At 37.1% G+C, this 27924-nt stretch overlaps 1 protein-coding gene across 5 annotated transcripts; it reads left to right on the top strand.

Moving 5' to 3' along the window:
* On the top strand, positions 1–27924 carry DYNC1I2 (dynein cytoplasmic 1 intermediate chain 2). Of its 5 annotated transcripts, none has more exons than XM_061342539.1 (17): positions 1–155; positions 1793–1910; positions 3302–3416; positions 6710–6800; positions 11021–11080; positions 12315–12430; positions 20006–20095; positions 20368–20530; positions 20623–20722; positions 21249–21374; positions 22311–22457; positions 22787–22900; positions 23073–23206; positions 24239–24383; positions 25236–25376; positions 26377–26502; positions 27191–27924. In XM_061342539.1, exons 2-17 carry the CDS (start codon positions 1803–1805, stop codon positions 27302–27304), a joined length of 1890 nt encoding a protein of 629 aa, XP_061198523.1. In that variant the 5' UTR covers positions 1–155; positions 1793–1802; the 3' UTR covers positions 27305–27924. The 5 variants fall into 5 exon arrangements, with proteins under 5 accessions (XP_061198523.1, XP_061198505.1, XP_061198540.1 ...); XM_061342521.1 differs by having other exon boundaries at positions 6656–6800; XM_061342530.1 differs by lacking the exon at positions 1–155 and adding an exon at positions 319–459 and having other exon boundaries at positions 6656–6800.

Genomic DNA, 27924 nt, shown 5'->3' with positions numbered 1-27924 from the left:
TCCTGCTCATCCCGCGCCGCTTTCAGAGCTGGTTTGACCCTCGGCACTCGCCGTAGGCTACCGCCTTGTCAGCTGCCGGCGCTTTTGTGAAGCGGCGGAAGCGGAGCGGGACGTGCGGTCGAGGGTGTCTGGAGCTGGAGGAGGTCCCGCTGCAGGTGCGCGGGGTCCCGCGACGGCTCAGCGCCGCTGCCTCCGTGTGGAAGAGGGCCCGCCGTCACTCAGCCTCGCCCTGTCGAGTGAGGGGCGCGGCAATAGGGTGGGGCTGGGGCGGCCCGCGCCTGGGCTCGGCCCTCTAAGTGGGAGAGGGTACTGAGTGGGCTCTTGGAGTGCTGCTGTTTTTTCCAAGGCCTAGGGTGAGGTAGGGTCCTGTGAGGGTTCTCTCTCCGATGCGGCCCGTGAGAGGTTTCGGTGCGGAGCTTGAGCTTGGCGGCACCTGGTTACTGCTGCTGTCATCTGAAGGTGGGGTGCGGTGTGCACTCCTCTCCCTTCCCTCGGGGATGGCTCCGGTCCGCTTTGCTTTCCTCGGGTGGTGTTAGCAGGACGGGTGGGGGCAGGAATCCATGGTGCGGTGACAGCGCGCCTTCCCGGAGGTGCTCTAAAGCGACACTGGAGTGCCAGTTGAAAATGCCGAAATACGGGGGGGATTATGTATTTTATTAGTGCTTAAATGCTTGCAAGCAACATGGAGGCATACATAGACTTACCCGAGTATGCATACTACTAAGTATATTGGGGCAGAGGTACGAGGCTTGCATCATTTTGCATCCTTTTCTGTGCTTAGGTGTGCTGTGCAGGAATTCTTGAATTGGTGAATCGTTATGTTATTATAAAAGCTATATTATTATTGTTTGTTCTGGTATCTGTGTTATCAAGATTAGTGTAAAAGCGTTTATAGATCCTTTGTCTGTTACAGACCCACTTCTACACTTTTTTTACAGATTTGGATTTGCTTAAAAACAGTAAAATTAAGCTTTTAATCACTCAGCCCTCTCACGGTTTTCCCCACCTCTGTTCTGAGGTCTTTGTTACCAAGCGGCTTTTTTTCCCCTCACCTTTTATTGTTGACCTTGTTGTCTGTATTTAATTGAATCAGTTGTGTAGCAAAGCTTTCTGTAGAATGTGTGTCTTAAAAGGTCTACCAGCAATGTATAAAAAGGCTGGGGAAGAATTGGTAATGCACATACTTTACAGGGGGTTTTTTGACCACCACACTTTTACTTACTTTGCCTTGTTATTTATAGTAATCCTACTAAATATTTAAATAAATCTGTATTTTGAATCCTCCAACTGTATATAGAAAGATATATATAGCATACATACTCCTAAGTTATAGCATGTCAATATTTAAGCTGTTGAAGTGAAAACTAAAAGACAGATGCTGTACTGCTACTCTCCTTGCTATTTTCTATTTCATAGTTGGGTATGTAACTGTACCAAATCCTATAGCAAGATCGGATAATCCCATCTTCAGTGCCTAACTTTTCTTTCAAAGCAGTTTCTTCAAACAGTATCAGAACTACCTAGGGTGACCCATCACCATATCATAGTTCTGTTTTAAATCCATCATTTAGTATTGAGAATGTGTTAAGTGAAATAAATATGGAAATGGAAATGTGTGTGTGGGGGTATTATTATTTGAAGACTTTTTGAAGTTCTGGTTTAGGTAAGCTAGTGTAGCTTCTTTAAAGGAAAGCTGCAATCTTAACAAATCAGCAACAACAACAACAAAAAACTAACTGAGAGAAAAACAAAGATCCCAAAACCAAACAGTGGTGTGCTTTCTGTTGTTCAGGGTTCCAGCCATGTCTGACAAAAGTGAACTGAAGGCGGAGTTGGAGCGCAAGAAACAGCGATTAGCTCAAATCAGAGAAGAGAAGAAAAGAAAGGAGGAGGAAAGAAAGAAGAAAGAAGTAAGAAATTATTTTCTCTTTGAAATATGCCTGTTAACTTGTCCAAAATATAAGGGTAGGTTAACTTAATAACCATTTGCTACATGTTATTCAGGGAGTGTCTGTTTAATGATTGGTTGCTGATGCAAATGCAACACTTCTATTTTCTTATAAGATCAAATGCCTGCTGTTTTCTTTACAATTATCCATATGAGAAGTTAGATTTAAATTTATTTTTTAATCCTACACTTGCATAACGTTTTGATTTCTAGAACTACTTGTGTGTGGGGGATACCATTAATCACTGTAAAGTATTGCACAAAACCTCTGCTTAATGAGTTGTGGTGGTGTTAGAGAACATACTTCTGAAGTGCAGTCCTGAGGATGTCCATAGGAATTGTCTGCCCTTCAGTATTATTATTCTATAAAAAATGTGCTAAATTCTTCTGCTCTTTGACTAGTCTTTAGCCTGAATTTTTAAATTCAGAGCAACACTAGTGTATGCTACTTGTGTAGGATATACACAAGCTAACTTAATGTGTTAATAATCTTCTGGCTTTCTCTCTGCTAACGTATGTGACAATCAAGTGATTTTACTGTGTTTCTCCTGAATGCAGGTTATACATTGTAAAAGAACTTTTGATGGAATATTTTGGTGATTTGGGGTACTTTTTCAAGACTTTGTGTTTTGGTTGTGATCTTGTATGTGTTCTACATCAGCACATGACTGAGGACTGGGTAGCTGCCAGCTACATGACTCAGACAAAAAGGAGAGAGAAATATCTCAGGCTATGTTCTGATGATCTTTTAACAATGTATTGCCTCTGAGATTCCACATGTGATGCAACAGCTTATCACAATCCCCACTTTTACATCTTAGACATTTTCTTAATTGCTGTGCACTTCAGCATGTATTCTGTCTAGCCAAGTGTCCTAATACCTTCTTGACTGAAGAGGGGTGTCTCTTACTGTTATTGTAACCCTACAGTGTTTTCTTTGACACTGTTGTCATTTCAAAATCAGAACCATATGACTGTGTCTTTTAAATACTTTTATGCACAGATACACAATACATTTTCTTTCAGTCTTTTCATTTTACAATGCTTTACATTAGTGTGAAAGAGCGATTCTTGATCTTACGAAGTGTCAGTCATTTTGACGAATGCGATGACACCTTTTGCATTTTATATATGCCTTTTAAAGACAGTACCAAAGCTGCAGAGTTTTGCAATTCCCGTCTGTTGCTTGCTCTACCTACAGAAAGGATCAACAGAATTATTAGAGTCAAATATCTAACCTGTATAATGATAGATTTCAGTAGTATAAAAAACCTCCTATGAGATCTAAAAAAAAAATAAAACCATTTTTAATATCTGGTAAATGCTGTAACTTAATTATTGAATTATTTATAGACTGATCAGAAGAAAGAAGCCCTTCCTATACAAGAAGAATCTGATCTTGAAAAGAAGAGGAGAGAAGCTGAAGCGTTACTTCAGAGCATGGGGTTGACACCTGAGTCTCCTGTTGGTAGGAATGTTAATATTTATTTGAGATAAATGTTTGGTGTTTTTCAGGGGTTGGTTTTTTAGGTGTGGTTGGGGGGGGGGGTTGTTGGTGGATTGATTTTGTTAGGATTGTGGTATTTCTACAGCTGGCATGAAAGTTCCCTTGCCACTGTTTTTTGGGATATACATGTCTGGAGTTTGTCCTGCATGATCTCTGTTATAAATGTTGAGTGATGTGCTTCAGTACACATTACTATTTTGTAAAATTTATGTTTTACACTTAGTGGTTTATTTGGAGTTTTTTAGTTAAAATGCATAAACATCGTGTATTTGTTGCTCTTTTTTAATTTTTTTATTTTCCCTGCATGTTACTCATCTGTATTTTTTTTTCTCTTTTTCATAATACCAGATTTTAATTATGCTATTTTTGTGCACACTTGGCTTATTTCCTTTCTGCCTCTTTTGCACCGTAATTTTTCTTATCTCAAATACTCAACTTTGATGGACTAATAGCAAGGCAAAATATCATCCTTGGTAGTTAAGTTTTATGATTCATATCTGTGCCACTCTTGGACGGGTTAGCATATTGGTTGTTGCTTTTTTCCTTTACATAGCTGCATATTTCTGGAAGGTGAAAGTGAAAAGGGTGATCATTCAATTCCACTTTTTGACTCTAGTTCTGAAACCTAAGGGGTTTAAAACTTATTTTTCAGTTTGGCTCAATGATGAGTGTCTATTTCAACTGCGTTTGCAAAGAAAAATAATTTGTTACAGATAAGGTATATCTGCAACTGTATCTTCATAATTGCTTTTGCATAGTCCTCAAGTGTTCAAAAGTGAATGTGGCATAAAAAGCATTATAGCTGCTCCCATTCTATTTGCCACTACAGTAATTTTTAGTAGCTTGAGCTGTTCTCACAGTTTAGAGAATGCTATTTAGAGAATTTGGGCTATTTAGGTCTAATGTACAGCACTTTAAATCATCAGATCTTACCTGCTAGAGATTTTGTTTGTCAGACTGATAGCTTTCTTGTGTGAGGTTGTGCTTGGGCAGCTGATGAGACTCTGGCAGAATTGGATATGATTGTTGGTGGTGGCTTTTTAAATCTGTGAGGGAGAATCTAAAAACCAGAGGATAGTCGGTCCTTAAAACAAGTCATTGCGTAGACTTAGCATACTTATATGAAAAGCTTTTTGAGGTGCTGGCCTGTAAGACCAAGGCACGCCCCTGTGAGTATTGTGTTAAATTCCATTGAGCATCTACTTAACCGCACGTTTCAACGTACACGCACATAGATTTGCAGGGAGTTCATTCTGTTTTCTGTCAAGATACCTAAATCCAATTTGGATCCTAAATCAAGTTAAAATGTCCTACTTGGTAGTCACAGTAGCATGCCTAGCCTTGGACTTGGTCTGCTGCCTGGATACTGGCCAAGTATGATAAGTACAGTGATTGTATGCCTGAGCTGAAGCTAACTCACAGCTGACCAGCTTGATGTGCAGATAACTTGAGCTTTCATAATTGGTGTAGGTGGATAGCTTGAGATTAGATTCCTTCATAGCAATTTGTATCAAAAATTCTGAACACAATTCCTGTCCTCTTAACTGCTGGAGTAAGATAGCTCTCTTATGGGAGAAGGGGCCGTAACAATGTAAGTATACTTTTGATATCTACCATACTGGTTGTATAGGAAGGCATAAGATAGTGAACCAAAATCCTTTTTCATCCTTCTTTGGGGTAGGTGGATTTTTACTTGGTCTTAACACCGTTGATCTTTAAATAGGTTTCACCTCACTAATAGAAAGCTTTTCTTCAAAACGGTTTGCCCCACGAGAGGGCACTGTAGCATCAAAACTGTTAATGCATTCTTTTGGCCGTGCGGCCTGACTTCTGTAAATGGTAAGAAGATATGTTTCTAATGTCACTTGAATTAAGAGAGAGTGACATTAAAATGCCGTCGTTTCTGGTAATGCACAAAAATAATGTCGGAATTTCCTTTAGTATAAATTATTTGGTAATGGTAATGATGGATTGAAGAATATTTATGTATATATTTATACACACTCATATACACTCATATAAAGTCTAACTATGTGTAAGTATACATTTAAGAAGTATAATTCTACATAAAATTCTCTCCTGTAGGAGGAATGAATTTTCACTAAATTAAAGAATTCACTGTAGTTTTGTAAATTTTGGGGTGTATTTTTTTCGGCAACCAGCACCATGTCTCTGTTTTGGGATGGGATGGAAACATGCTTCAGAATTCACAGTGTACCTGTGATATTTAAAAATATTGCAGATCTAAATTCAGAATTCTCCTTTGCCTGACCCCCAACAGTGGATCCCAATTTTTATACAGACTTCTGTTCAGTTGATTACAGGTTCATTTTAAGGGTTGCTGAGGAGTTAATGTGTTCTATGAACATTTTACGTATTGCTGAAAAATGAAGTATATAAGGACCTTCAACACAAACCCTGATTCTTAAGCATAAACCTAAGCTTCATTAAGTAATGAATTGCACTGTTTCTAGAAAGAAATGTAAAATAGCTTTGTGTTTCATCAGATTGCATTATATCGTCAACTTTAATGTATCAGGTCCAAAAAGCATGTTGCTTTTTAAGTGTTAATTGAAGTCTTCATCTATATGCTGAAAATTAACTGACTTTTAGGAAAAAGTTTCAGTATAACACTACTATATTTTTTTTGTCAAGTAAAAAGAAAAAAACCCACAACAGCCCCACAAAACCTAACTCTGGAAACTTTTTTGTAATACACAGGATTTGTGTTGATCTGATTCAAACTAGAACATAAGTGAAGTGTGCTGTGTGACAAAGCCAGTTCTTTTGTACCACACTTTGGTGATTGTATGTTTAGAAGCAACATTACCAATTAAATACATTCGGGGCTAATTTTTAAGAAAAGCTGATGTCAAAGTTATATTAACAACTATCATTTGTGTTTAAGCGATGTGGTTTAGTGGAAATTGTCCTTTGAAAATTGATGCCATCATTTGTCAGAAGTTCAGTTTTAAAATATATTTTCAATTCATTTTCTCTTAACTGTCTTTCCCTCCATGTCTTTTTTTATGCTCAAGGTGCATAAATGCCAAACAACTGCATGAAAGTCCAGCATGAATTGTTAACATTGTCTTTTCCCCTCTCTTTCTACTGTTCATTTTCATCCATGTATATTTTGTTTGCCATCACTTTTTTTTTTTTTAATACTTCATGTTAAATTAATTTTAAAACATCCTAAGCTGTGCAACCTCTGCGAATAGTAACAGCGGATACCTGTCTGTTTCACTATTTAGTCCCTCCTCCTACCTCTCCGTCTTCCAAATCTGTGAGTACACCAAGTGAGGCTGGAAGCCAGGACTCTGGTGATGGCGCTGTTGGATCTAGGTACGTCACTTTCCTTGTCAAGTTCCTTTGCTTAATACCCAGATTCTGAATAATTAAGCTTTAGAAGAAATCAAGGTTAATTACTTGATTATAATAACATGAGGTTACAGTGCTGAATCTGTGAACAGTAACTTTTACATAAGTCCTTTAAAATTTGAAATACAAGTACACTTGCTAATTTGAAATTGCCAACATTAATGTGGAGTTGTTTAAGTTCCAAGTTAAAAGTGATATTGAAGTCTGTCTTATAATTTTCTTGCAAGCATGAATGCCTCAGGACAATAGAAAACTGGAGAAGTCCAACTTCTGGGCTCTTCCCAGGTTTTTCTAAAGGGGAGTGTGTATGGATGATAGGCTGTTTCCTTTTTTCACCTCTATTCTATCTGGTCTAATAAAAGACACTGTCTACAAACATTGCATTGCTTCTGATTTTAATTTCCCCACCCCTTACTCAGAAGAGCATTTCTCAGAATTTCACTTCAGAGTCATTTCTGTAAGGCAACCATACCACTTAATCTCTCTCATTTGGCCAAAGCACAGCAATCATCTTAGTACAGCCACAGGGTTGGGGTTTTTCCAGTTCCGGTACTTGCCACATCTATTTGACCCATTTTTTTGTGCAGCTTGAGTTTTATCTGCCTTAAGAAGTCAGATAAATATTTCTGTTCAACTAATTCAAAGTGGTGATATATGGTGATAAGGTGGGACTACTTCCAAATGGGATTTCTATTGTTCTCATGCATGGTCTGTGAATAAGAGCAGTTTTGGCTATTAACACTGGTAGCTTGTATTTTCTCAGCAAATTAAGTTCACTTACTTAAAATTTATTGAGTGTGCTTTGGGGGTAAAGTTTAGTTAAAACACAGTAACTAAAGCAGTTAAAACACAGTAACTAAAGCAGTTATCGGATACTTCTCTGCTTATATGTGTAGTTGTTCTAGAGAAAGACTAAATACACTGCTTTGAAACCTCTTCTAAAAGGACTGCAGTTACGTCATGTAAGCATGTGGATTATGCACATATAGTATGTACAATCTTAACCTGAAAACATTCAAGAGTTTAATGGCCTGAGCAAAAGTTACAAGGTGCATATTTGTAAGTTAAAATAGAGAGAATACTTTAGTCAACAGTTATCAACCTAAACTTTTTTTTTATCATTTTAACAGTGCCCGGGTGTGATCTTGTGCATAGATTATTCATTATGCAATTGAAGTTCACCTGTCATGTTAATAAAAAAAGCAATATAATTGTTCCTTAACAACCAAGCAAGTTTTAAATTGTTTGAGATCTGTGATTATTGCTTATTAAATTGTCATATTTAAATTCAGTATTTAAAAGAAAAAGAATTATTATTACTTTTTCATAAAATAAGAAATCTTTCCATTCACTCAAGTTCAGTGTGAAACAATATGTATAGGCCGCATACCTTGAATTGAACACTGGTTCAGTGTGTTCACACTGATTCAGTGTGTACTGAATTTATCTTCACCTCATAGGTGTGCTGTGCTCTCTGATTGTGTGTTCCTCAAGCATAGTAACGTTATGTTGTAGGCATGCACTTTCTTACAAAGCCTTGAGAGAACTTGTATTGTAAGCCTCTGTAGCTTCATGCATTTGCAAGCTTTAAAACTAAGTCTGTCTCTTGACAATTTCCCAGATGTGGAATCATAAAAAGATTGTGGTCTCAAAAGTATAGAGGTATGAATGTATAGCTAAATTGAAGGCTATATAGAGTCACTGTTAAAGTCCTCTTGCTCATTTTCTGACCACTAGATAACATTCTTCCCCTGAAGAACCTGAAAATTAGGGAGAGAAGTTGGAATGTGTGATATCCGTTAGCATTATACCTGGTATTTCACAGGTGACTTTCTTATCAATATGTGTTATAACACCCAAGTTGTTCTGCTATCCTTGATAATCTTAAAAAGCTCTTCATATTAGTGCATTATTTCAGGTTTGGTTATTTTCTCTTGGCATGCTGAAGCTATATATTACAAAGATGATCTCCTTTGTTAATGTCATCTTGTCTCTATGGTTCTCAATCTTGCCAATATCTTATTTAGTAATTAGTGGAGTAGTGTTCAGACTGTGTTCCTGCTGTTACTTCCATCTGTCTTGCTTTATTTTCATGAGCAAAGTGTTTTGGTACCCAGTTTGATACTGTTCTTCCTCATTTCCTCAGTTAAGAATATACATTTAAAACTGGAAAGTAATACAGTTGGTTTACTTTTGGGTTAGGTGGATGCTTCATAGGATTATTTTAAATGCAGAAAATCCTTTCTAGAGATATAGCCTTGATACATAGAAGCTAGGGTATATATGGAAGAGTCGGAACTCCTGTTCACTGAAGCTTGTAGACAAATTCATTTACCTTAAGGCATAACAGACATCCAGAAGCAAAAAGAACAGTACACAATTTTGGTACACATATAATAGATTAATTCTATATGAGAATGTTACCTTTATTTTAAAAGAATATCTCTGAGAAACATTTAACTATAACATGTACTGCCTGTTGACATGAAGTACTTTAAAAGGCAGGCTATTTCCCTAGTACAACCAAAGCAACTGTTGCAAGTTTTGCTTTGAAAGCATGTCAGTTACATCAGTAAAGGCTATATATTAAGCAGGCACAAAATTTGGAGCCTTTTAAATTCATACTCTTTTCCTTTTTTCTCAAGGGGGTCTAAAAAAGTTGAGAAAATGTTTGACAAATACTGTGGTAATGCAGTATTTGGATCTGTAGACAAGCAGTCCTTCACAGAAGCAACATGAAGGTTGGGGTGGTTGTTTGGTGGTTTGGTTTAGATTTTTTTTTCTTTAGATATGAAGCAACACAAGCAATATCCAGCTTGAAGTTTCAGGCACCAAATTAAACTTCAATCTTAAACCTACATTGTCAAGAAAAATAGTAGAGACCTAAAGAATAAGTGTACTCAAAGTAATTAATTTTGTGTTAAATGGTGTGTTTTCTGATGCACAAAAGATACAGAAATGTATTACAGATTTATTGCTAAGTTACTGCTGCAGATGCAGTAGCAGTCATGTGGGATGATTTGCAAGATATAAGCACATGGATTTGTAATTCTTAATTAAACTATAACTATTTTAATGCGTACTTCCTACAAGGACAAGGTAGTGCATGATGCACCCATACTTAGGAGCTTCTCTGGCGTTGCCTGTATGCTTTTGAGATTAACTTTACCTTGGAATTCTGAACTTGGTTTATAAGAGCATTACTATGCATGGGATTGAAGTGTAAAACTACATTTTATTGACTTACCATAGTAAAATATGATAGTGTTTTTATAAAAATATAATAGCATCTAAGAATGTCAGAAAACCCACATATGTTCATCTGTTAATCTCTCATATAAACTTGTTTTTAAAATCTCTCTAAGCCTGATAGCAGGCAGTAGGCTAAATTAAAATGTGTAGAGAAGGGATGAAGGCTAACAATGAAGGGAGAGGGAAGATTTATTTCCCCCTTCATATTTCTTCTGATCAAAAGTGACTTGAAATGCATCTATTCTGTTCATTACTATACATGACTCTGAAACGTGTTATTAATACAAAGCCCACTATTTCTAAGTGATTCAAATACCTTAAATGGAGTTGGCTCTAAATCAGATGACACTTACAAGCCCAAGGCAGTGCTTAACCCATAATTGCGGCAGTGTCACATCTTGGAAACTCTAGCAGTTCTCTATCCCAGTGGAAGTACATTTTTGCCCTGCTACTAGAAGGCTTATGTGTTGATTCATTTCCTTTACCAATATGACAGTTTCCTCCACATATTTACTGCTCTGGGCAGGATTGCATCATGTTAACAAATCTGTCTTCATATGGCATGAACAAATCTGAGCAGATTTTAAAAGGAATTAAAGTTTTTAGTGGTTCTTGTCAGTATTCAAAATATTTTTATTTGCCTCTCATAAATGCTGTATTTGTTTGCAGGTTTTTAACTTTCAATCTTTTTAAAATTATTTCTAATAGCTCTGAATTCTGTGTTTGCTTTTTAACTTTTGTATTTACTGCATGTATTATTGCACTGAATATTTGCTGAATTTCCCTTAACTGATGTTACATTGCTTTGTTTCTTGTGAACACAAAATAACTATAAGCTTACTGTAACTCTAGCATTTCATAGCGTGTATTTGCTTCACTAATCTCTGGCCTTTTTTGCTAATGCTGCATGATTGTTCAACCTGGGGTGTCAGGACGCTGCACTGGGATACTGATCCATCAGTTCTTCAGCTCCACTCTGATTCCGATCTGGGGTATTGCATAGATTTCTTATATTCCCTCTTTCATGTACTTATGGATAAGAGCTGCTTTTTTTTTTTTAATGTAAGACTTCAAGTTATTGTTAAAATAATGTTCTGTAATAACAGAAATTCACTATCCTTAGAGTTAGTGCAGTTTGCTTGCAGTGGGAAAGTTTTTCTATTACTTAATATACATAAGATACATGTTTCTGATAACAATACTTACTTGTGCTTTTCTTGAGTCTTTGATAAAATACAGACTTCAAGATGTCATTTCTTTAAAATAAGAAAACTTAGAATAACTGTATTTTAAAAACGGTAGCTCCCTTTTTTCCTTGTGCTGCAGCTTTTGTAAGCATATTATAAGCACTAATTAAAGCCCATATTGTGCTGTGAGAATTATGATTCTGCCCACCAAAACATTTCAAAAGGGGTTACTCTTTTTTTTTTTTTTATCTGCTTTTATCTAAGGAGAGGGGTGGATAAGAAATTGAATTTGATATAGGTAAATTGTTGTTGGAACATTGCAGTGTTACTACAGTGCATACTGAAATTAGCTTTTATAGGAAACTACAGTGACTGAATTAATGTGCGTAAAAATTCAGTTGTGTATTTTGGAAGTATATTGTGCACTGTAGCTTGATACTAGCTGTATCTGCATTTATAGGATCTTCCATAAGCTAAAGTCAGAAGGCTCCGACATTTTCAGTGCCTTTTTCTGAAGTAATATTGTACAGAGAAATCACTTGTCAGTGTGAGTCTCAGATCAGATTTGCATCTGTGCATTTTAAATAGTATCTTAGATGAAGACAAGAAAGGGCAGCAAAGTTAAAAGGACTAAAAAACGCTTTTTCCTTCAGAATACCTAAGCTGGTTTTTAAGTTTTAAAATCCTAGTACTGTTTCTGTACAAATGTGACTTGTGAGTAGATCTGTTCCAGCAAAAATAGGGGTGTCATAAATATAACCACAAAGAGCAAAACTTTAAAATTATATCCTGAAATCCAGATATTTATATATATGCAGGTCTTCCTTTTTGTTGCAGATTTATAAATAGTTGCTCATTTTAAGTAATAATGATAATAAAATATTAGTCATAGTTATGTGACTTCCTCAGAGTTAAATTTCCGCTGGATTTTGGCTAAGCAGTGCTGTGACATGGTGACTTGGGTACACTTTTAGACAAAATGTGAATTAATTCGTAAATGTTGAATGCTTTTTCTGATTTCTCTATTAACATTTTTTAGACGTGGACCTGTTAAACTTGGAATGGCCAAAATTACACAAGTTGATTTTCCTCCTCGAGAAGTTGTTACATATACAAAGGAGACACAAACACCTGTTATGACTCAGCCAAAGGAAGGTAAATACTGTTTTCTTGAGGGACATCATCATTTTATGAATGTGACCTTCACAAAAGTCACTTACAGATGTTTTTTCCATCATTTCAGTGTCAAGGGTTGTCTTAAGATCTGTCTTTAAACTACCTAAATACATTCATAATGGCTAACTTATCACTAAGTTATTTTTTCTTTCATTATAATAATAACAGAATTAGAACCAACACTTGTGATTTTGAAACTTAAGAAGGTAAATGAGAGGTTGATATGTGAGGCAATTGATAAACAATTGATATAAATTCCATTATTTATGTGTTGCTGAGGTGTTACTGTCATTCTGTATCTTAACATTACTTTTATTACTAAAACATGGTATTTTCTTGCTTCTAGTAACGTTCAGATTAGACACGAAGTTGCTTAATTAGCTAATAAGTAAGTGGGATATATCCTGCAGTTATGACATCCCTAAGAATTACTTGAAGGTAACTTAGCAGTTAACCCCACACACTTTTTAAGAATTTGAATTTTTATACCTAGAACTTATACCTTGAGTTTTAAAAGACGGAACTAATGTCTTTATTAACCTGTGCCATTTCTGTTCTCAGCAGCTGAACACATGCTTTCTTTCAGTCATGACTTGTTTGCTTTTCAGACAAGAAATTTTTCAAAAGCTGGCTAATAAATGTAGTTTTCAATGTTGAAACACTTGAATTTTGCTGCAATAACAATACTAATCTTGACTTTGTTTTCATGTAGTTTTACAACAAAATCTCTAAGTTATTTGATATGACTGACTTCGAGTATGTCTCTTTGCTAGCAGTTTTAGGGCCTAATTCTACATTCATAATTTTCTTACTCTTTGGTATGTGAACTTTTGGGTGTTTATGCAAGGAGATAGAAGCACTTTTTGAAACATGAAGAGAATACTCAGCTGAAATCTTAGACTGTTTTTTCCATAAAACTGTACAATCTACTTGGAAATGTAATGCAAGTGATGGGGAGTTGTTGATGGAATACAAGTGGTGCAGAGTTGTTGCTGCTCCAGTCTACATCAATATGCTGCTCTTGTCTGGGGTGTGTCTGGAGGTCACTTTGGCAAGTTTAGCAATATGCAAATGACACTGTGAAAGCGTTGGGGGGCAAGGGGGAGGAGGGAAAAGAAAGTAAATTGCAACAACACTCTGAGAAGTTTCTTTTTTTTACCTCTGGATATCCAGTGTAAGTGTCTTCAGAGCACAAACCAGATGTTTCAAACTTCATTATTCAGTGAGCCAGAATAACAGAGGTTCTGTTCTTTCTCTCTTTCTTTTCCATTGTTCATTTTATTTGTATCCATGCACAGATGGCATTTTGGGTTTTCCAGCCTTCATTTTTCCCATGCCCTTACCTTTTCCTTTCTCTGTTCCCTCAAGATTTTTTCCTCCCCTCTATCTATGAAACCTGAAGACTTAGTTCATAACTTATGTGCTTGAAGGGTTTTACTGCTGCTGCCTGCTGTCTGTGGAAATTGCCTGGGATTGTATGGTCTTAGTTTCATACTCCTTACATAGGCTGTAGTTGAGGTTTCTTGGAGTTGAGTGGGAAAAATGGGTCACCTACATTTCCATATTGACCTGAAAGCTCTCTCAATGCAGGTGTTGTCTTCTAATCCATTCCACCTCAAAAATAATACTGTTTTCTTGAGGGCCATCATAATTTTATGTATGTGTACTTCACAAAAGTCACTTAGAGATGCTTTTTCATCATTCCAGTGTCAAGGGTCTTCTTAAGGTCTGTCTTAAAACTGCCTAAATCCATTCATAATTAATCTCTGTGTTCACAATTTATGATGACATCTGAGCGGGGACACAGGTTTTCTTTAGGAAAAGATCATCCTGCCTCAGAAAAAAAAAATAAATAAAGTCACAAATTTTGATTTTTGGGAAGCAAGTTTTGAAGTCTTTAAAACGATTGACAAAAGCAATATGCTGAATTTTCAGGGTGCAGTTAGATACGTTTAAATCAGATATATTCCATCTCATTGTTATTTTTTCCTCACAATTTTAAGTTGATTTTTGCTTGTTTTAGTGAGTATACTGCAAACTAGAGAAAATCTTACAAAGTACACTTGAAAGTTGAGCTTGCAACTAAATTTACATGTACAGTTAATATTCAGTAGCTCCCTTGTATGGCAACAAGTTACGTCTCAGCTAGGTTAGGTTCAGTGTTCACACTTTCTTGTAAAACAGACTGGACCTTTCTTGATTATCAGGAGATTTTAAAATGCTGTTGGAGAAGTGCTTTTGAACAAAGGAAAACAGAAGTAGTTTTATTAGGTATGGTGTGCAGTTATTCTGTAGGTTGTGCTGTAGGTTGAATCGTGTCACTGAATTGAAGTTAATAAACATGTTTCACAGTTCTTGGAGGAAGATGCCCACAACCAAAGTAGACTTAGAAGATAAATCTGCAATACTTGTTTTATGGGCTTTTCGTATGGTCGGTGTAACCCACAGCTGCCCTTTCCTCAAGGTCCCCTATATACAGGTGTCCAAGGAGAACCATAATAAGAAATAGTGTCAGGGTAGTAGTCTTGGTGCTCCCAAACTTCTTGCTTTGATGAAAATACTGACGCATGTCTGTCCTCAATGCTCTTTTTTTCTTTCACACTTTTGTGGTTTTTTGTTTCTCCAGAATTTTGACCAGCCTCAGTCTTCCAACTCCCCTGCTTCTGTAGCAGCTGTATTTATTATGGGGGAAAAAAATAGAAATCATGAAATAGTTCGTCGTTTAGAGGAATATAGCAAAGCAGGTTTTGTCATTCTATGTAACTATGGCCATCTTTTTTGTTTAGGGACCAAATAACTTCATTTTGGCTTGATAAATGTGTTGTGCTATACTTAGTGCTGTTCCCCTTACTTCTTAACTAATAAGCCTAAACATCTATGTCTCTGTGCCATTAATACATTTCAACTTTTGTCACCATCATAACATGAACGTCCTGTGTTTAAGGTGCCCCATTCCCCAGCATCCTTGTTTTGCCATCCCCTTTTCTACTCTCTAAATCCATTTCTCACTTCCCGTGATGCTGTATATAACACTGCTGCTTGCTTGCCTCATTGTCCAATTTTGGTGAACATGTTGTTTTAGTTAGTGTGGGTCAGCTGGTTATTAGGGCTGTTATTTGGCCTCTATTTGGTGTGCTCTATCAGGCAGCAGATTTTCAGGTCTGCTCTCTGAAAATACGTTTGAAATTGTGTTCCCTTCATACACTCATTTCTTTCTAGCAGGCAGCAGGAGCAGTTTCAGCAACAGAGACACAATTCAGATGTGAACTCTGGTATATATGTCTCAATGTTCTGCAGGCTCCAGTGTTGGCCACCACACAGTGCTGTCATCATTGGTGATAAATCTTTTTTCTCTATAGTTCTTGCTACACTGTTTCTCCTATACTCTTTGATCTTTTCCTTTGTGATTTGCTAACATATTGTTCAGATTCATATGGAAAGAAAGTAGTTGCCAGTATGGCGAATAAGGATGTTTTGTGAGTTCTTGTAGTAGTTGATCTAAAGAAAGGTAGGCATATAGGGGAATATGACTCTGCTCAGCTGTCACAATTAGGGCTTTTCCTGGGCTAACGGGATACTTGTTATTTAGTCCTGCTTTGCAGTATTGTGTTTGTGTGATCACAGCTAACTGCAGATAGTATTATTGCATTAGCTTCACTCTTTGAGGAATTACTGTCTACAAGATGCAGAATGAAAATATTAAGCATTTTTGTCCTTTTAATTCTGACCTAGAGTAATAACAATGTGAGCATAGGATTGGCTTCTTGGATGCTGTTACAGTGAATGCAGCATTTTTAGATTTTAATATTTTAAAAAGAAATGGCAGACCCTTATATATTCATGCATTATCCTGTACATGCCTTAAAATGTGCAGTGAAATATAGATGGGAAAACCTGATATGAAGACATTCGGCTTAACAAAAGCCAGCCATTTCACAGATGATTTAACTTTGATTAACCTACTCTGCAGCAACAGATTACTCAGACAACTGGAACTTCACTCCATAGTGTTATTGCTAGGTGCAGCCTAATTTACAGCACTGCTTTTCCTTCTGTCTTGCCAAAATACATCACAATTTTGATGTTAACTTGAAGTAAAAATTCAGTGGTTCATTAAACTGGTTTTTAGTATTCACTGGCAAGAAATGTGTAGCTATTAAAGTAGTTGCTATTTTTATGCAATCTTTACTGCTCTGTTTGTAACCTTAGATCCCCTGTTCACCTGTCAGAAATATCATGGAGTTAATCCCTTACTGTATTATAATGAATATTCATCCGTATGTTGATGTGACATGGAGTCCCATTTCCTGTCTTCATGGCCCTACTATGACTTATTTCTAAATCTTATAGCCTTTTTTTGAATTGTGAAATTGTATTTGGTATACTCATGAATGAAGTGTCATAAAATTCCAGTAGGTACCATTAATAATGAGTAAGGAGGATGAACCTTTAAGGTTTCCACATGCTGACTTGAAACAAATGCAGTGCACCACTGTATCATGTGTTCTTGACTTACTCATGTGGAACTTCTTCAGAAATAGTATGTCCAATCCTTCAGTGTTTGCTGGGTAATATATTATTGTTATACCGATTCCTTGCACATACCAGCACCTGACCTGTTATTAAATACACACAAGGTAAAGGAAAGACAAGGGAAGTAATTAAAACAGAACATTCTTACCTCTTTTGTTGTCCAGCAGCTTCGTGCAGCCTTTTTTCATTGTAAACTTCTGAGAGAAAGCATCCTGGTTTTGGATAATGAGGTCAAGAACTTGTACATGTGGGGGTTTTGTTTTGTGTTGGGTTTTGTTTTTTCATTGTGGTGTTGGGGTTTTTTTCCTCCCAGATCCCTTAATGAGAAAGTTTGCATATGACTTCTCTTTAGAGAGAAGGTTTTAGATTTATGTAGTTACAGATAAATCTGTAAGATGACATGTTTCAATTTCAAGCCTGATACTTTGAGAATATTAAAGTAAGTGCTGTATCCCGCATTTAAATACAGTAATATCAGCTGGCTGTGTGCAGCGAAAGTACTATGAAGGAATTTAGAGCTCTATAATATATGCCATTTATGTTTCAACATTAAAAGGCAGGAGCAATCAACTATATGATCTTTTGAATAAAATATGTAGATTAGAAGGTCACTTAGCACTAAGGGGTTGACCATCTGCATTTGACAAGAATTTGACTCCTGTCACTGAAAATGGTACTTAGAATCAGTGTAGTATGACTAATGGGAAGTTGGGCTGAAATTTCTAATTTGGGACTTTCAAAGCTAGAATAATGTGCCCAGGGTGACCCAAAATCGAATTTCTGGATTTGAAGGCATGGTTTCAATCTGCGGGATTGATTGGCAGGGCAAACAAGGGGGGGATTTTTATCCAAGGAGCTGTAATGTGGATATGTGGTGCTACATTTGGTGTTCTCAAAATGTGCTAACTCATATTACGTTTTTTAATTAATCGGTGTCCACACCTATAGCGATTTGACATTAAGAATTCCATTCTTTAGCATTGCCACAAGTTATACAGTTTTCAGATTACACTCCACTGTACAGGAGAATCCATCTAAAAAGGAGCAGTGTCTTTCCCCATGTGATTATTTTGCCCAAAAAAGCTTTCATTTTTTTTAAGTAGCACAAAAGCTGTAATTGGCATGCTTTGTAAGGAAGTGTCAATGTGCAAGAGAGTGGAGATCACTAAGAATTCTTTTACGCGTTCTTTCCCCTTTGCACCACCGCCTCCTCAGCAGGGTCACTGAGATCACTAGCTTTTCTTGAAATGGCCATTTTCACTGGCAGGTGCATTATACCCTGTATTTTCAGATTGTTTTTCCATTCTGAATGTTTGGCAGGTTGATTGCTCTGGCTGCATTGACGGAGAAAGGGCTGACAAATGCGGTTGGGCTGGCTGAAAAGACAGTGATTACTGTTTTCCTTTGTGGCTGATTGAGGCCCTTGAAAGGAAAGATTTTAACCTTCACCATTTGGTTCAAAAGTATGAGCATATATTGAAATCATTCATGCCATTTATCCTAGTTCTGTAAACTTGTCAGAACGTAAAAATCGCTCAATTTCAAGTAATGTAGGATTGGCATACGTCATTATCATTTTGATTAAGTTGGAGTTTGTATTATTGTGTGCATTATACAGTGTCATTTAAAGCTTTCTTTCCTGCAGGTACAGTTATATTTTTATTGCCTATACTATGGAGTTAGAAAGATTTTCAGACCTCTTTAAACCTATCACTATGTGTGTGGTTTGGCAGCTGGTATGGCCTACAAGCTGTATTTTGTTTGCAGGGTAAAGGCTTGTCTGTAGACCTCCTGGAGTGCTGGTAATTGCACGGGCTTGCCAATGGGGAAAGACATGATTGGAAGCAGTCAGGCAGAAAAATGTTGTGCCATCCCATTGCCACCTCATAGCAGAGACACAATCCTAGCAGTGCCATCTGGTTGTTGCTATCTAGTCAGCTGGCCTGGCTGCTGGGACCATGGCTTGGCAGCTGGTTCCCATCCTTTGACCACCCCTTTTTCCTTTTTCCCCTTTTTTGTGTGTGTGCGTGTGGATTTATTTTGTTTAATTTTTTTATTTTCCTTGTTCTTTTTATTAGATAACTTTGAACGTGGGTCAAGGGGATGGCTGTAACAAACAGGCCTAGTCCCTGTTGAATACTGTCTTGTTACTAGTGATCAGGCATGCAGCAGACTCCTGCTGCCATTCCCTTATAAACAGATGACATAGCTGTTTAACCAATAAAAATAGTCTTTTCAGGAGCTTACCCTAGAAAGTGGGTGAAGAAAAGCCAGGAAATGCATATTCCACAACACTAAGTAATTTAAAGTTATTTCCTGGTTTACAGTTCTCAAAGAATAAAATGTAGAAATGCAGAAAGTGCTGTAAACCTTGTCAGTATTCCTGAACATTAACATTTTATGTTATTCGTTGCAATTAGGGAAAACACATTTTACTGTAAAGTTCTCATTGCCAAACATGATACAGATAATGAGACTTGCATTTAGAATGACAGAAAAAATGTAATCTCCCTGCTATTATCTGTAGCAAAATTTGCCTCTCAGAATAGCAACCTGAAAGCTAATGTAAGCTATCTTCATGCCATGTGAAGACCCATTAGACTCTGATGGTTTCAGATCAGAAGTAAGCAGCTGCTCTGTAGTCTATTTTAGACATTTGATTTTTCTTTATTCTGCAGCATTAATGTGTCAGTATGTTACACAGAACATGCATCCTCCACATGGTTATGTATGGAATCGTAAATGCTGTAAGAGAGATTTCCACTTTGGATTCTTTACAATTTCTTATGTGTCTTATTTCAGTTTATACAACTACATAATTCAGTGCAACTAAAACCCACATGTTGACATCATTCCGATGATCTTTTGGTTTGAGATAATGTTATCCTGGGGACTACATTTTATAAATATAAAACCATTTTAAGCTAAGTGATACTATTTTACATCAGTTTGAGTTTCATCTGGAATGTTACTGTTCTTCTTTAAAGACATTGACAGTATCACCATAATGTTTCTCCTTAGATGAAGAAGATGAAGAGGATGTGGTTGCACCAAAACCATTAGTTGAACCTGAAGAAGAAAAAACCTTAAAAAAAGAGGAGGAAGAAGAAGGTACAGTTCGCCTCAAGACATCCTGAGTGTCCTGTAGTGAAATGCATCAATAAGGGTTTTACTTCTTTTCCCATTAAGTTGAAATTAACTTGATTTATGTTCTAATGATCAGCTAGCAAGATATAAAATGTAAAAACTCATTTCAAATCTATGGAGTTTAGGGAACAAATTTCCCAACATCATGATAACTACTCCTGTTACGGTTTTCTCTTTCTTGGGAAGAACTGCTGAAAGCACGCCGTCTGGAGAATGTTTGTCTAATTCTTTTCCAGCTGCCCCTCATGAACTTACAGAAGAGGAAAAGCAACAAATTTTACATTCCGAGGAATTTCTAAGTTTCTTTGACCACTCTACAAGGATTGTCGAGAGAGCCCTGTCTGAGCAAATTAACATCTTCTTTGACTACAGTGGGAGAGACTTAGAAGACAAGGAAGGGTAATGTGAATGTTGAATACTTTGCTGTGAATGTCCAATATTTGTAATTGAGAAAGTGATCTAAGATGAGTATCTGCTAATTGCCTTTATAGAGAGATTCAAGCCGGAGCAAAACTGTCCTTAAATAGGCAGTTTTTTGATGAACGTTGGTCAAAGCATCGTGTCGTCAGTTGTTTGGACTGGTCATCTCAGGTAAGTTAAACAGTTACCTTGGTAAGTTGTTCTAGTTCTGTGAACTTGCCCCCTCGATAGGCACAGCTGATACAGGCTGTATTTTTGGATATACTCCTTACAAAAAGTAAACAGATCTGTTAATCTTTTGTGAAAAGTAGCTAAAGGTTTGTATTATGAAGGAAGTCTTTGGCATGTTTGTTTCTGGCTTATGGACTCCTTTATAGAGGTAACTGTTGCCTCTCTAAAAAATGCTCACTTTAAAGTTCTGTCTTTTATATTTAAAAGCAAGTTACAATGAAAGACACAACAAGACCCTAATGTGTATGTTAATACTTCTTTTTTTTTTTTTTTAATGAGCTAAATTTGAAACAATTACAGTTTTAACTGGCAGTTTCTCATTTATATATAATATAAGGTGGCTTTTGGGTTTTGATGGGGTTTTTTAACCTTATTTTGGCAAAAGAAAACAAAGGTTCTAGGATTGTCTGAACTATTGGTTGGTCATCTTCCTTACTTTGAGATTTTTCCTTTTTAACTTTCACAGTATCCAGAATTACTTGTAGCCTCTTACAACAACAATGAGGATGCACCTCATGAGCCTGATGGGGTGGCCCTTGTATGGAACATGAAGTACAAGAAAACTACCCCAGAGTATGTCTTTCACTGTCAGGTATGATTCTGTCTCAGGAGGCTAAAGATTTTATGTTGATGAACTTAGACAAGTACCTTCCTTATGCTTGTCAACATAATGATTTCACTGGGCTGGCATTCACTTTAACCACATGTATTTGCAAACAGATGTTGATAGCTAGAGATTTCGAACATTATTCTGTTTCAGAATTTCTGACATCGTTCAGAATTCAGTCTGGTTTGAGCACTCTTTTTCTCATTTTAATGTATTTAAAAACCAAGAAACCTTGTGTAATGGTTGAATCACAGAGAAGGTTTGTATTTAAGGAGATTGAGTGGGCTTGTATACTACTAGAGCTTAGTTTACTGGATGAAATGAAACGAAGATGGCCTGAAGAGATGGAGCAAGGATGAAAACTAGAAACAGGCAAAGGGAGGTTTTCTAGTAGTTTTCTGAAAGGTAAAAACATGCAAATCGCTTCCATTATGCCAAGCCTGGAATAGCCAATTTATTTTCAAAATGCCATAATTCTGGAAAATTACATAGTTGAATCAAAATTTAATCTTGTGTTGTCAGATTACTGTCAGAGCCCAGGTTGAAAAAGTAACTTTATTGTATTGAAATGGATTTGTACAGTCTCTAAGAAAATGACCACAGAATGGAGCAAAATGTCATTAAAGTCTTGTGGTTACCTGGCCTTCCCTTGCTAACAAACTGTACCAGGAGGAATACAAACATAGACATGTGAAAGAAATAGAGAAGGAAAATGTCATTTTATAAATACAAATTAAAAAGGCTGTTGAGAGTTCACAAAGTGCTTGTGAATCCTTAACTGGACAGTGAAATAGTGTATCAAATAAATTACTGACTCTGCTGTTTGGTCCCTCTTTCTTTAGATTTAGGCATAGTGTTGTTAAAGGGTAGGGGGTTTTGTGTATTTTATGTGTTTTGTTGTTTGATTTCTTTTCCTTTCAGTCAGCGGTGATGTCAGCTACCTTTGCAAAATTTCATCCCAATCTGGTGGTTGGTGGCACATACTCTGGCCAAATAGTGCTGTGGGATAATCGCAGCAATAAGAGAACCCCAGTGCAGAGAACTCCACTTTCAGCTGCTGCTCACACGGTAGGGGGTGAAATATCTTCAAGGACTGTTCCCTGTTGAGATGTATTTAACCTCTAGGAAACTGTGTCCAGTGCACTTGATTGATAATGCTTACATGTTTATGTCTGTATTTTGCCCATGCTATCACTGAAGAACTGGTCGTTTCGTAAAAAGCAAAGTGTCAGAAAAACAAGTATTAGTTTTATAGGGGAGTATTCTTTGTGCTGTACTGCAGTCAGTCTTTTTATGCTTTGTTAAATGGTGAAGTTGTATGTTTTGCTGTTTATATTACACCAGAATTGGTTGCTACTTGGACATTCTTTTTTCTGATAATGTTTTACGTTTCTTAGCACCCAGTCTACTGTGTAAATGTTGTTGGGACGCAGAATGCTCATAATTTGATTAGTATCTCAACTGATGGAAAAATATGCTCCTGGAGTCTGGACATGCTTTCTCAACCCCAGGTAAGATTAATATTTTGTACAACTTTAATGAATCTAAAAAGACATTAATAAACAATTTTCCCAACACACAGAATTATACTTGATAGCTCAATAAGTCTGTGATAAAGTATTTGCCTACCTGTGGAAATGCTGTGGGGTTTTTTTAAGCTAGTTGCTGATACTTTCTCTACAGGATAGCATGGAACTGGTTCACAAACAATCCAAGGCTGTGGCTGTTACATGCATGTCCTTCCCTATTGGAGATGTCAACAACTTTGTTGTTGGCAGTGAAGAAGGCTCTGTGTACACTGCGTGTCGTCATGGCAGGTGAATACAAACTTTAATTGTTCAAAGGAAATAAATATAGTGAAAGGATGAGTCCCTGCATGCTCTGCATACTCCTAAAATCATTTACAGTGTGTATTTACTCCTTTATCTTGAAGGAGTTCGAAATAGCTGTATATGTTTTCCAGTGCACACTGTTTCCTGACTGAGAGCTTTATTAAAACCAAAAGAAGTTGGAATATTAAATTGGTACTGTGCTGCCTTCAGTGTCTAGGAGTTGTTTGTGCTGATGAGGGCACTGTAGGTCACTGCAGGTTACTGCAGTTTTATTCATCTGAATTGTAGCAGAACATTCCGAACTTCGTATCGGTTCTGTAGCTAATTGTACAGTAACATCACGCACAAATCTTAAATTGGACAGCTTTTCTCCTGCTGGTCAATCTAGTTTGAAATTGTCTGACTGTATCTTATCAATTGCTTCTTAAATATAATCGAGTGTCCAGGTTTCATCTCAGATACACATCACCCTTGCTGCACAGTGTTTTGACTCCAAAATACCCTCAATTGTATCGCTTTGGTGTAACATCCTTCCCATCTGCCCCCCTCCCTCCTTCTTTTTCATCGCTTCTGATAGGCTATTAAGGATATATTGTTACTGGTTTATATCCAAATTCTGTGTCCATGAGAATACACAGAAATTCCCATGAGCCTGTGGGAGTTCTGTGCTCATTCCTGAGGGCTGGATTTTGTTCTTTGCATGAATGAAAGTTTTAGCTATTGCTTGGAGAATAATGTGGTTAAGTGTGTGGACTGGTACCTGCTGAATGAGTCCCTTCTCCCTGTGGTACATTTTGGCACTTAAGGTTAGCAGCAAATAGATTTTGAACTTAAGGTCTGTTTTCAAGCCTGGTCTTCTGTGATCCTGTGGTGATGAAGCCTTTTGCAGTGGGGTAACCTCCATAGAAAGCAGCAAAATCTTCTTGTAGCTAAATTTAAATTGCATTTCAGTGCTGTCTCTGTCTGCAGGTGTACAATTTCCAGATAAATTAACCTTGGTTATATATTCTAAAACAGCAAAGCTGGAATCAGTGAGATGTTTGAAGGACACCAGGGACCAATCACAGGTATCAACTGCCATGCAGCAGTTGGGCCTGTAGACTTCTCACATCTTTTTGTCACCTCTTCTTTTGACTGGACAGTAAAGCTTTGGACAACCAAGGTAACTTAGATAGTTCAGTGGTTTTCTTCATAGTCCTTGACACAAGGTGGTGCTATAATGTAAGCTACTGAAGAAACTTCAGTAAACTCAAATCAAATTGTGTGAAGCTCTCTTGGTTCCTAGCAGCAGGCCTGCAAAGAGGAGACAGCTGATGAGCAAAACTATAGTTAACAACATAAAGCTTTGCTTTCAGATTGTACATCATTTGTATACTAGCGATCCATTCTGTTCATCCTCTTGCCCTTTGTTTCACTAATTATTACAATGCAATCAAACGTGAATAGTGTTGTAAAATCAGTTACATTGTATTATGCACAAGGCAAATGTTTTGCTACAATTTTGTGGAGGATTAAGGGGCAGCACCAAAACCTGATGCCAGTTAAACTCCAGGAGGCTCACAATTGATGTATCTGTCTTTCCCATGGCCAGAATTACCTCTCTCTCTGTTACTTTGATGCTCTGGGGGATGCAAAGCAAAGGAAGCACTGCTGGAATCTCCTAGTAATAATCTGAAGTGCTGTCCCTGAATTATCATTGGATTGATTTAGGACATTATTAATTTATTGAATTTACAATCTCTTACAATATTAGCTTGCTACTGATTGTTTTATGGTAGCAGCTAGCAAAAAGGCTGCATGGTTTGGAAAGCATCCCTTTAACAATAGTAGTTACAATAGTATTAATTTGGAAATGCTTTTTTGCAGAGGCATGTTTTTAAATTAAGTGAAAACGTGAATCACTGTAGTTATTGCTGATAATGCTGCTGAAGTTCTGTATTTTGCTTTACCCGTTAGCTTTATAATTTTGAAGTGCAGATTTTGGGTATTGCATTGTTACATTTGCTTTTTTCAGAATAACAAACCCCTCTACTCCTTTGAAGACAACTCAGATTACGTTTATGATGTGATGTGGTCTCCAACTCACCCTGCCTTGTTTGCCTGTGTGGATGGGATGGGCAGGCTTGACCTGTGGAATCTCAACAATGATACTGAGGTGAGGATGTCAGGTTAACAGTCAAATGCAGCTGGAAAAGTGTTCATATACTTAGGGGAGGAAAAAATGTCAGAAGTTCAGCATAGTGTTTTGGTTTGGGGTTTTCTGTTGTTGTCCTGTCTGTAGTTCCAGTAGTTTGTACGTAATGGATACTATTCTTTAGTTATAGGTTGTTACTCAAATGATTCCTCATAATGGGTAACAGTGGTAACTAAATTGTTTTAACTGTAACAAGAGTGCAAAGCATCTGTCAGTGTAACACTGATCCGTGAGAGTGATTATGGATCTCCCACAAGTATGGCCTTGGCAGCCTATAGCTTAAGTGTCAGCAAAGCTCTTACCCCCACACTGCCGTTCCAATTGCCATGTTACCTTTGCTATAATAATACTGCAGTGAAATTACAATTTGTTGGTAAACTTAAGTGAATATTCGTTTTTTTGATGTGAGTTACAAACTTAATTATACTATAAATCTTATCTGAGACTTAAACTTCTCGGAGGTAGGCGAGAGGAAGAACATGGCAGATATTCAGCACTTAAAATTTCACTTTCTTAAAACTGTATTTAGAAGGAAGAGCAGTTCTGCAGTACTATGCCAGCCTATGGCTTCAAACAGGAGTTACCTGGTTCTAGCCTTTGGATAGGGTTCAACCTGCCAAAACAGCTGACTTCATCCCTGCCCTCTATCATATTTTTTCTTGAGATCGCAGGGCTGATTGAATGCCTGTCAGCACCTCATGTCTCATGACAAGAGTGTGATGCAGATGTGCTTCCTGATAGAGGGTGCCTGTACTTTGGCCAAGGGACAAAAGATGTGATGTTTTGATCATGTCACTGGTGACAGCCTAGGGCCACTGAGAGTCTGAGATCTGCATATTCTGTGTCAGTGGAAATGTTGGGCACTTCCCTTGATACAACACTGAGGGACTAGGAGTGTTCTGTAACCTGTAGCTTATGGAATCCTCATGTATTTTTATCCATGCATTTTAAATGGATACAGGTGCCAACTGCAAGCATTACTGTGGAGGGTAACCCTGCTCTGAACCGCGTGAGATGGACACATTCTGGGAGAGAGATTGCTGTTGGTGATTCAGAGGGACAAATAGTCATATATGACGTGGGAGAGGTATGTGTACCCTGTATTGTGCAAACTACATTGCAAAACACTTGAGTTTCTTTGACTTTTATATAGCAACTTGTGTTTAACTTTTTCCCCCTGTGATTAGGAGCACAGGGTATAATTTTTATTTTGAAATTAATGTGTACTTTTGGGGTGTATTTCAGAAATAGTAGGATAACTTTTTAGCATGTTATCTGGTGGCCACTGAGAAAGTAAAAGTATTATTGTGAGGCTGGTGAAATAAGATGGAAGAATCTTCTTTGTAACTGGGACACGTGAATTCTGACCACAGCTTGAGAAGTGCAGAGCAAAAGCATTTTACAGTGAAGCAGTCCTGACCTTGTTCCTACAGGGAAGCTGTTGCTATTGCAAGTCTGCATACTGCAGTAGTATGTAACTAATTGATTGGATGAGGATGTGGCATCAGTATTCCCCTTTTGAGGCATCCATCTTGGATGGAGATTGATCATGCAAGCTTGTAAGAGTATTATTACGTACTTAAATACACGATTCTGAATTTCAGCTTCCTTTATTAGTTACAGCTTTTGATGTTCAGGCGATTTCAAAACTTACACTACATAAAAATAAGCTTTTCTATTGGAACCTCTTCTGAATGTTACTTAAGAGCTCTGCTGTTCCCAATGAGCTCACTTGTTTATCAGTAGGCTCAAATAACATTCTCTTTTATCAACAGCAAATTGCCGTTCCTCGCAGTGATGAGTGGACTCGGTTTGGTCGAACCCTGGCAGAAATAAACGCTAACAGAGCTGATGCAGAAGAGGAAGCTGCAACCCGCATACCGGCATAGATCTGTAACAACAGGCAGCAGTGGTAGAATGGTGATTGATTTGATGCAAAGTGCACGTCAGCTCAAGTAATAGCTTATGGGAGGGATATATGGATTCAACTATGGACTTTGAAAAATGTGTTAAGATTACTGAAAATCGGATTGTCACTTTTTATATATAAATTACAAGCACATACTTGGATTTGTGTAACTTTTAATACAGTTAACCTTGACTTTGCAAGGACCTTCTTTTGCTGAAACACTAACCTGGTGTAAATTTGCTATTGGGCTTCTGAACTTTCCACTTTGTAACAGTATGTCTGAAAAGTGAAAGTTCTGTTTCTAACCTAAACTTTCCATATTACAAAGACTAGCCTTCATTAGGTAGTTAATCTCTGAAGCATTCTTTAATTTGAATTACCCATGATAATAAGCATGCATATGTTCCAAGTAAGTTTCATTGTTTATATATGGATAAGGTAGTGGGTAATGTATGTTAATAAAAAATTGTCTGTAGTTCCAAACTTGATAATTGGACCTGAATTAATGAAATACATATTTAATACCCAGTTCTTTTGTTTGAATTGGTGCATTAAAAGGTGAGACTGATTCATGAATAAATATTGTATGAGCACTTGTCA

This window comes from Neopsephotus bourkii, unplaced genomic scaffold, assembly GCF_033783945.1.
Source record: "Neopsephotus bourkii isolate Nb327-2 ecotype Australia unplaced genomic scaffold, CSIRO-AGI_Nbou_v1 NB_196, whole genome shotgun sequence".
In the NCBI taxonomy this organism is placed as follows: domain Eukaryota; kingdom Metazoa; phylum Chordata; class Aves; order Psittaciformes; family Psittacidae; genus Neopsephotus; species Neopsephotus bourkii.
This window is presented reverse-complemented; position numbering and strand designations above follow the sequence as displayed.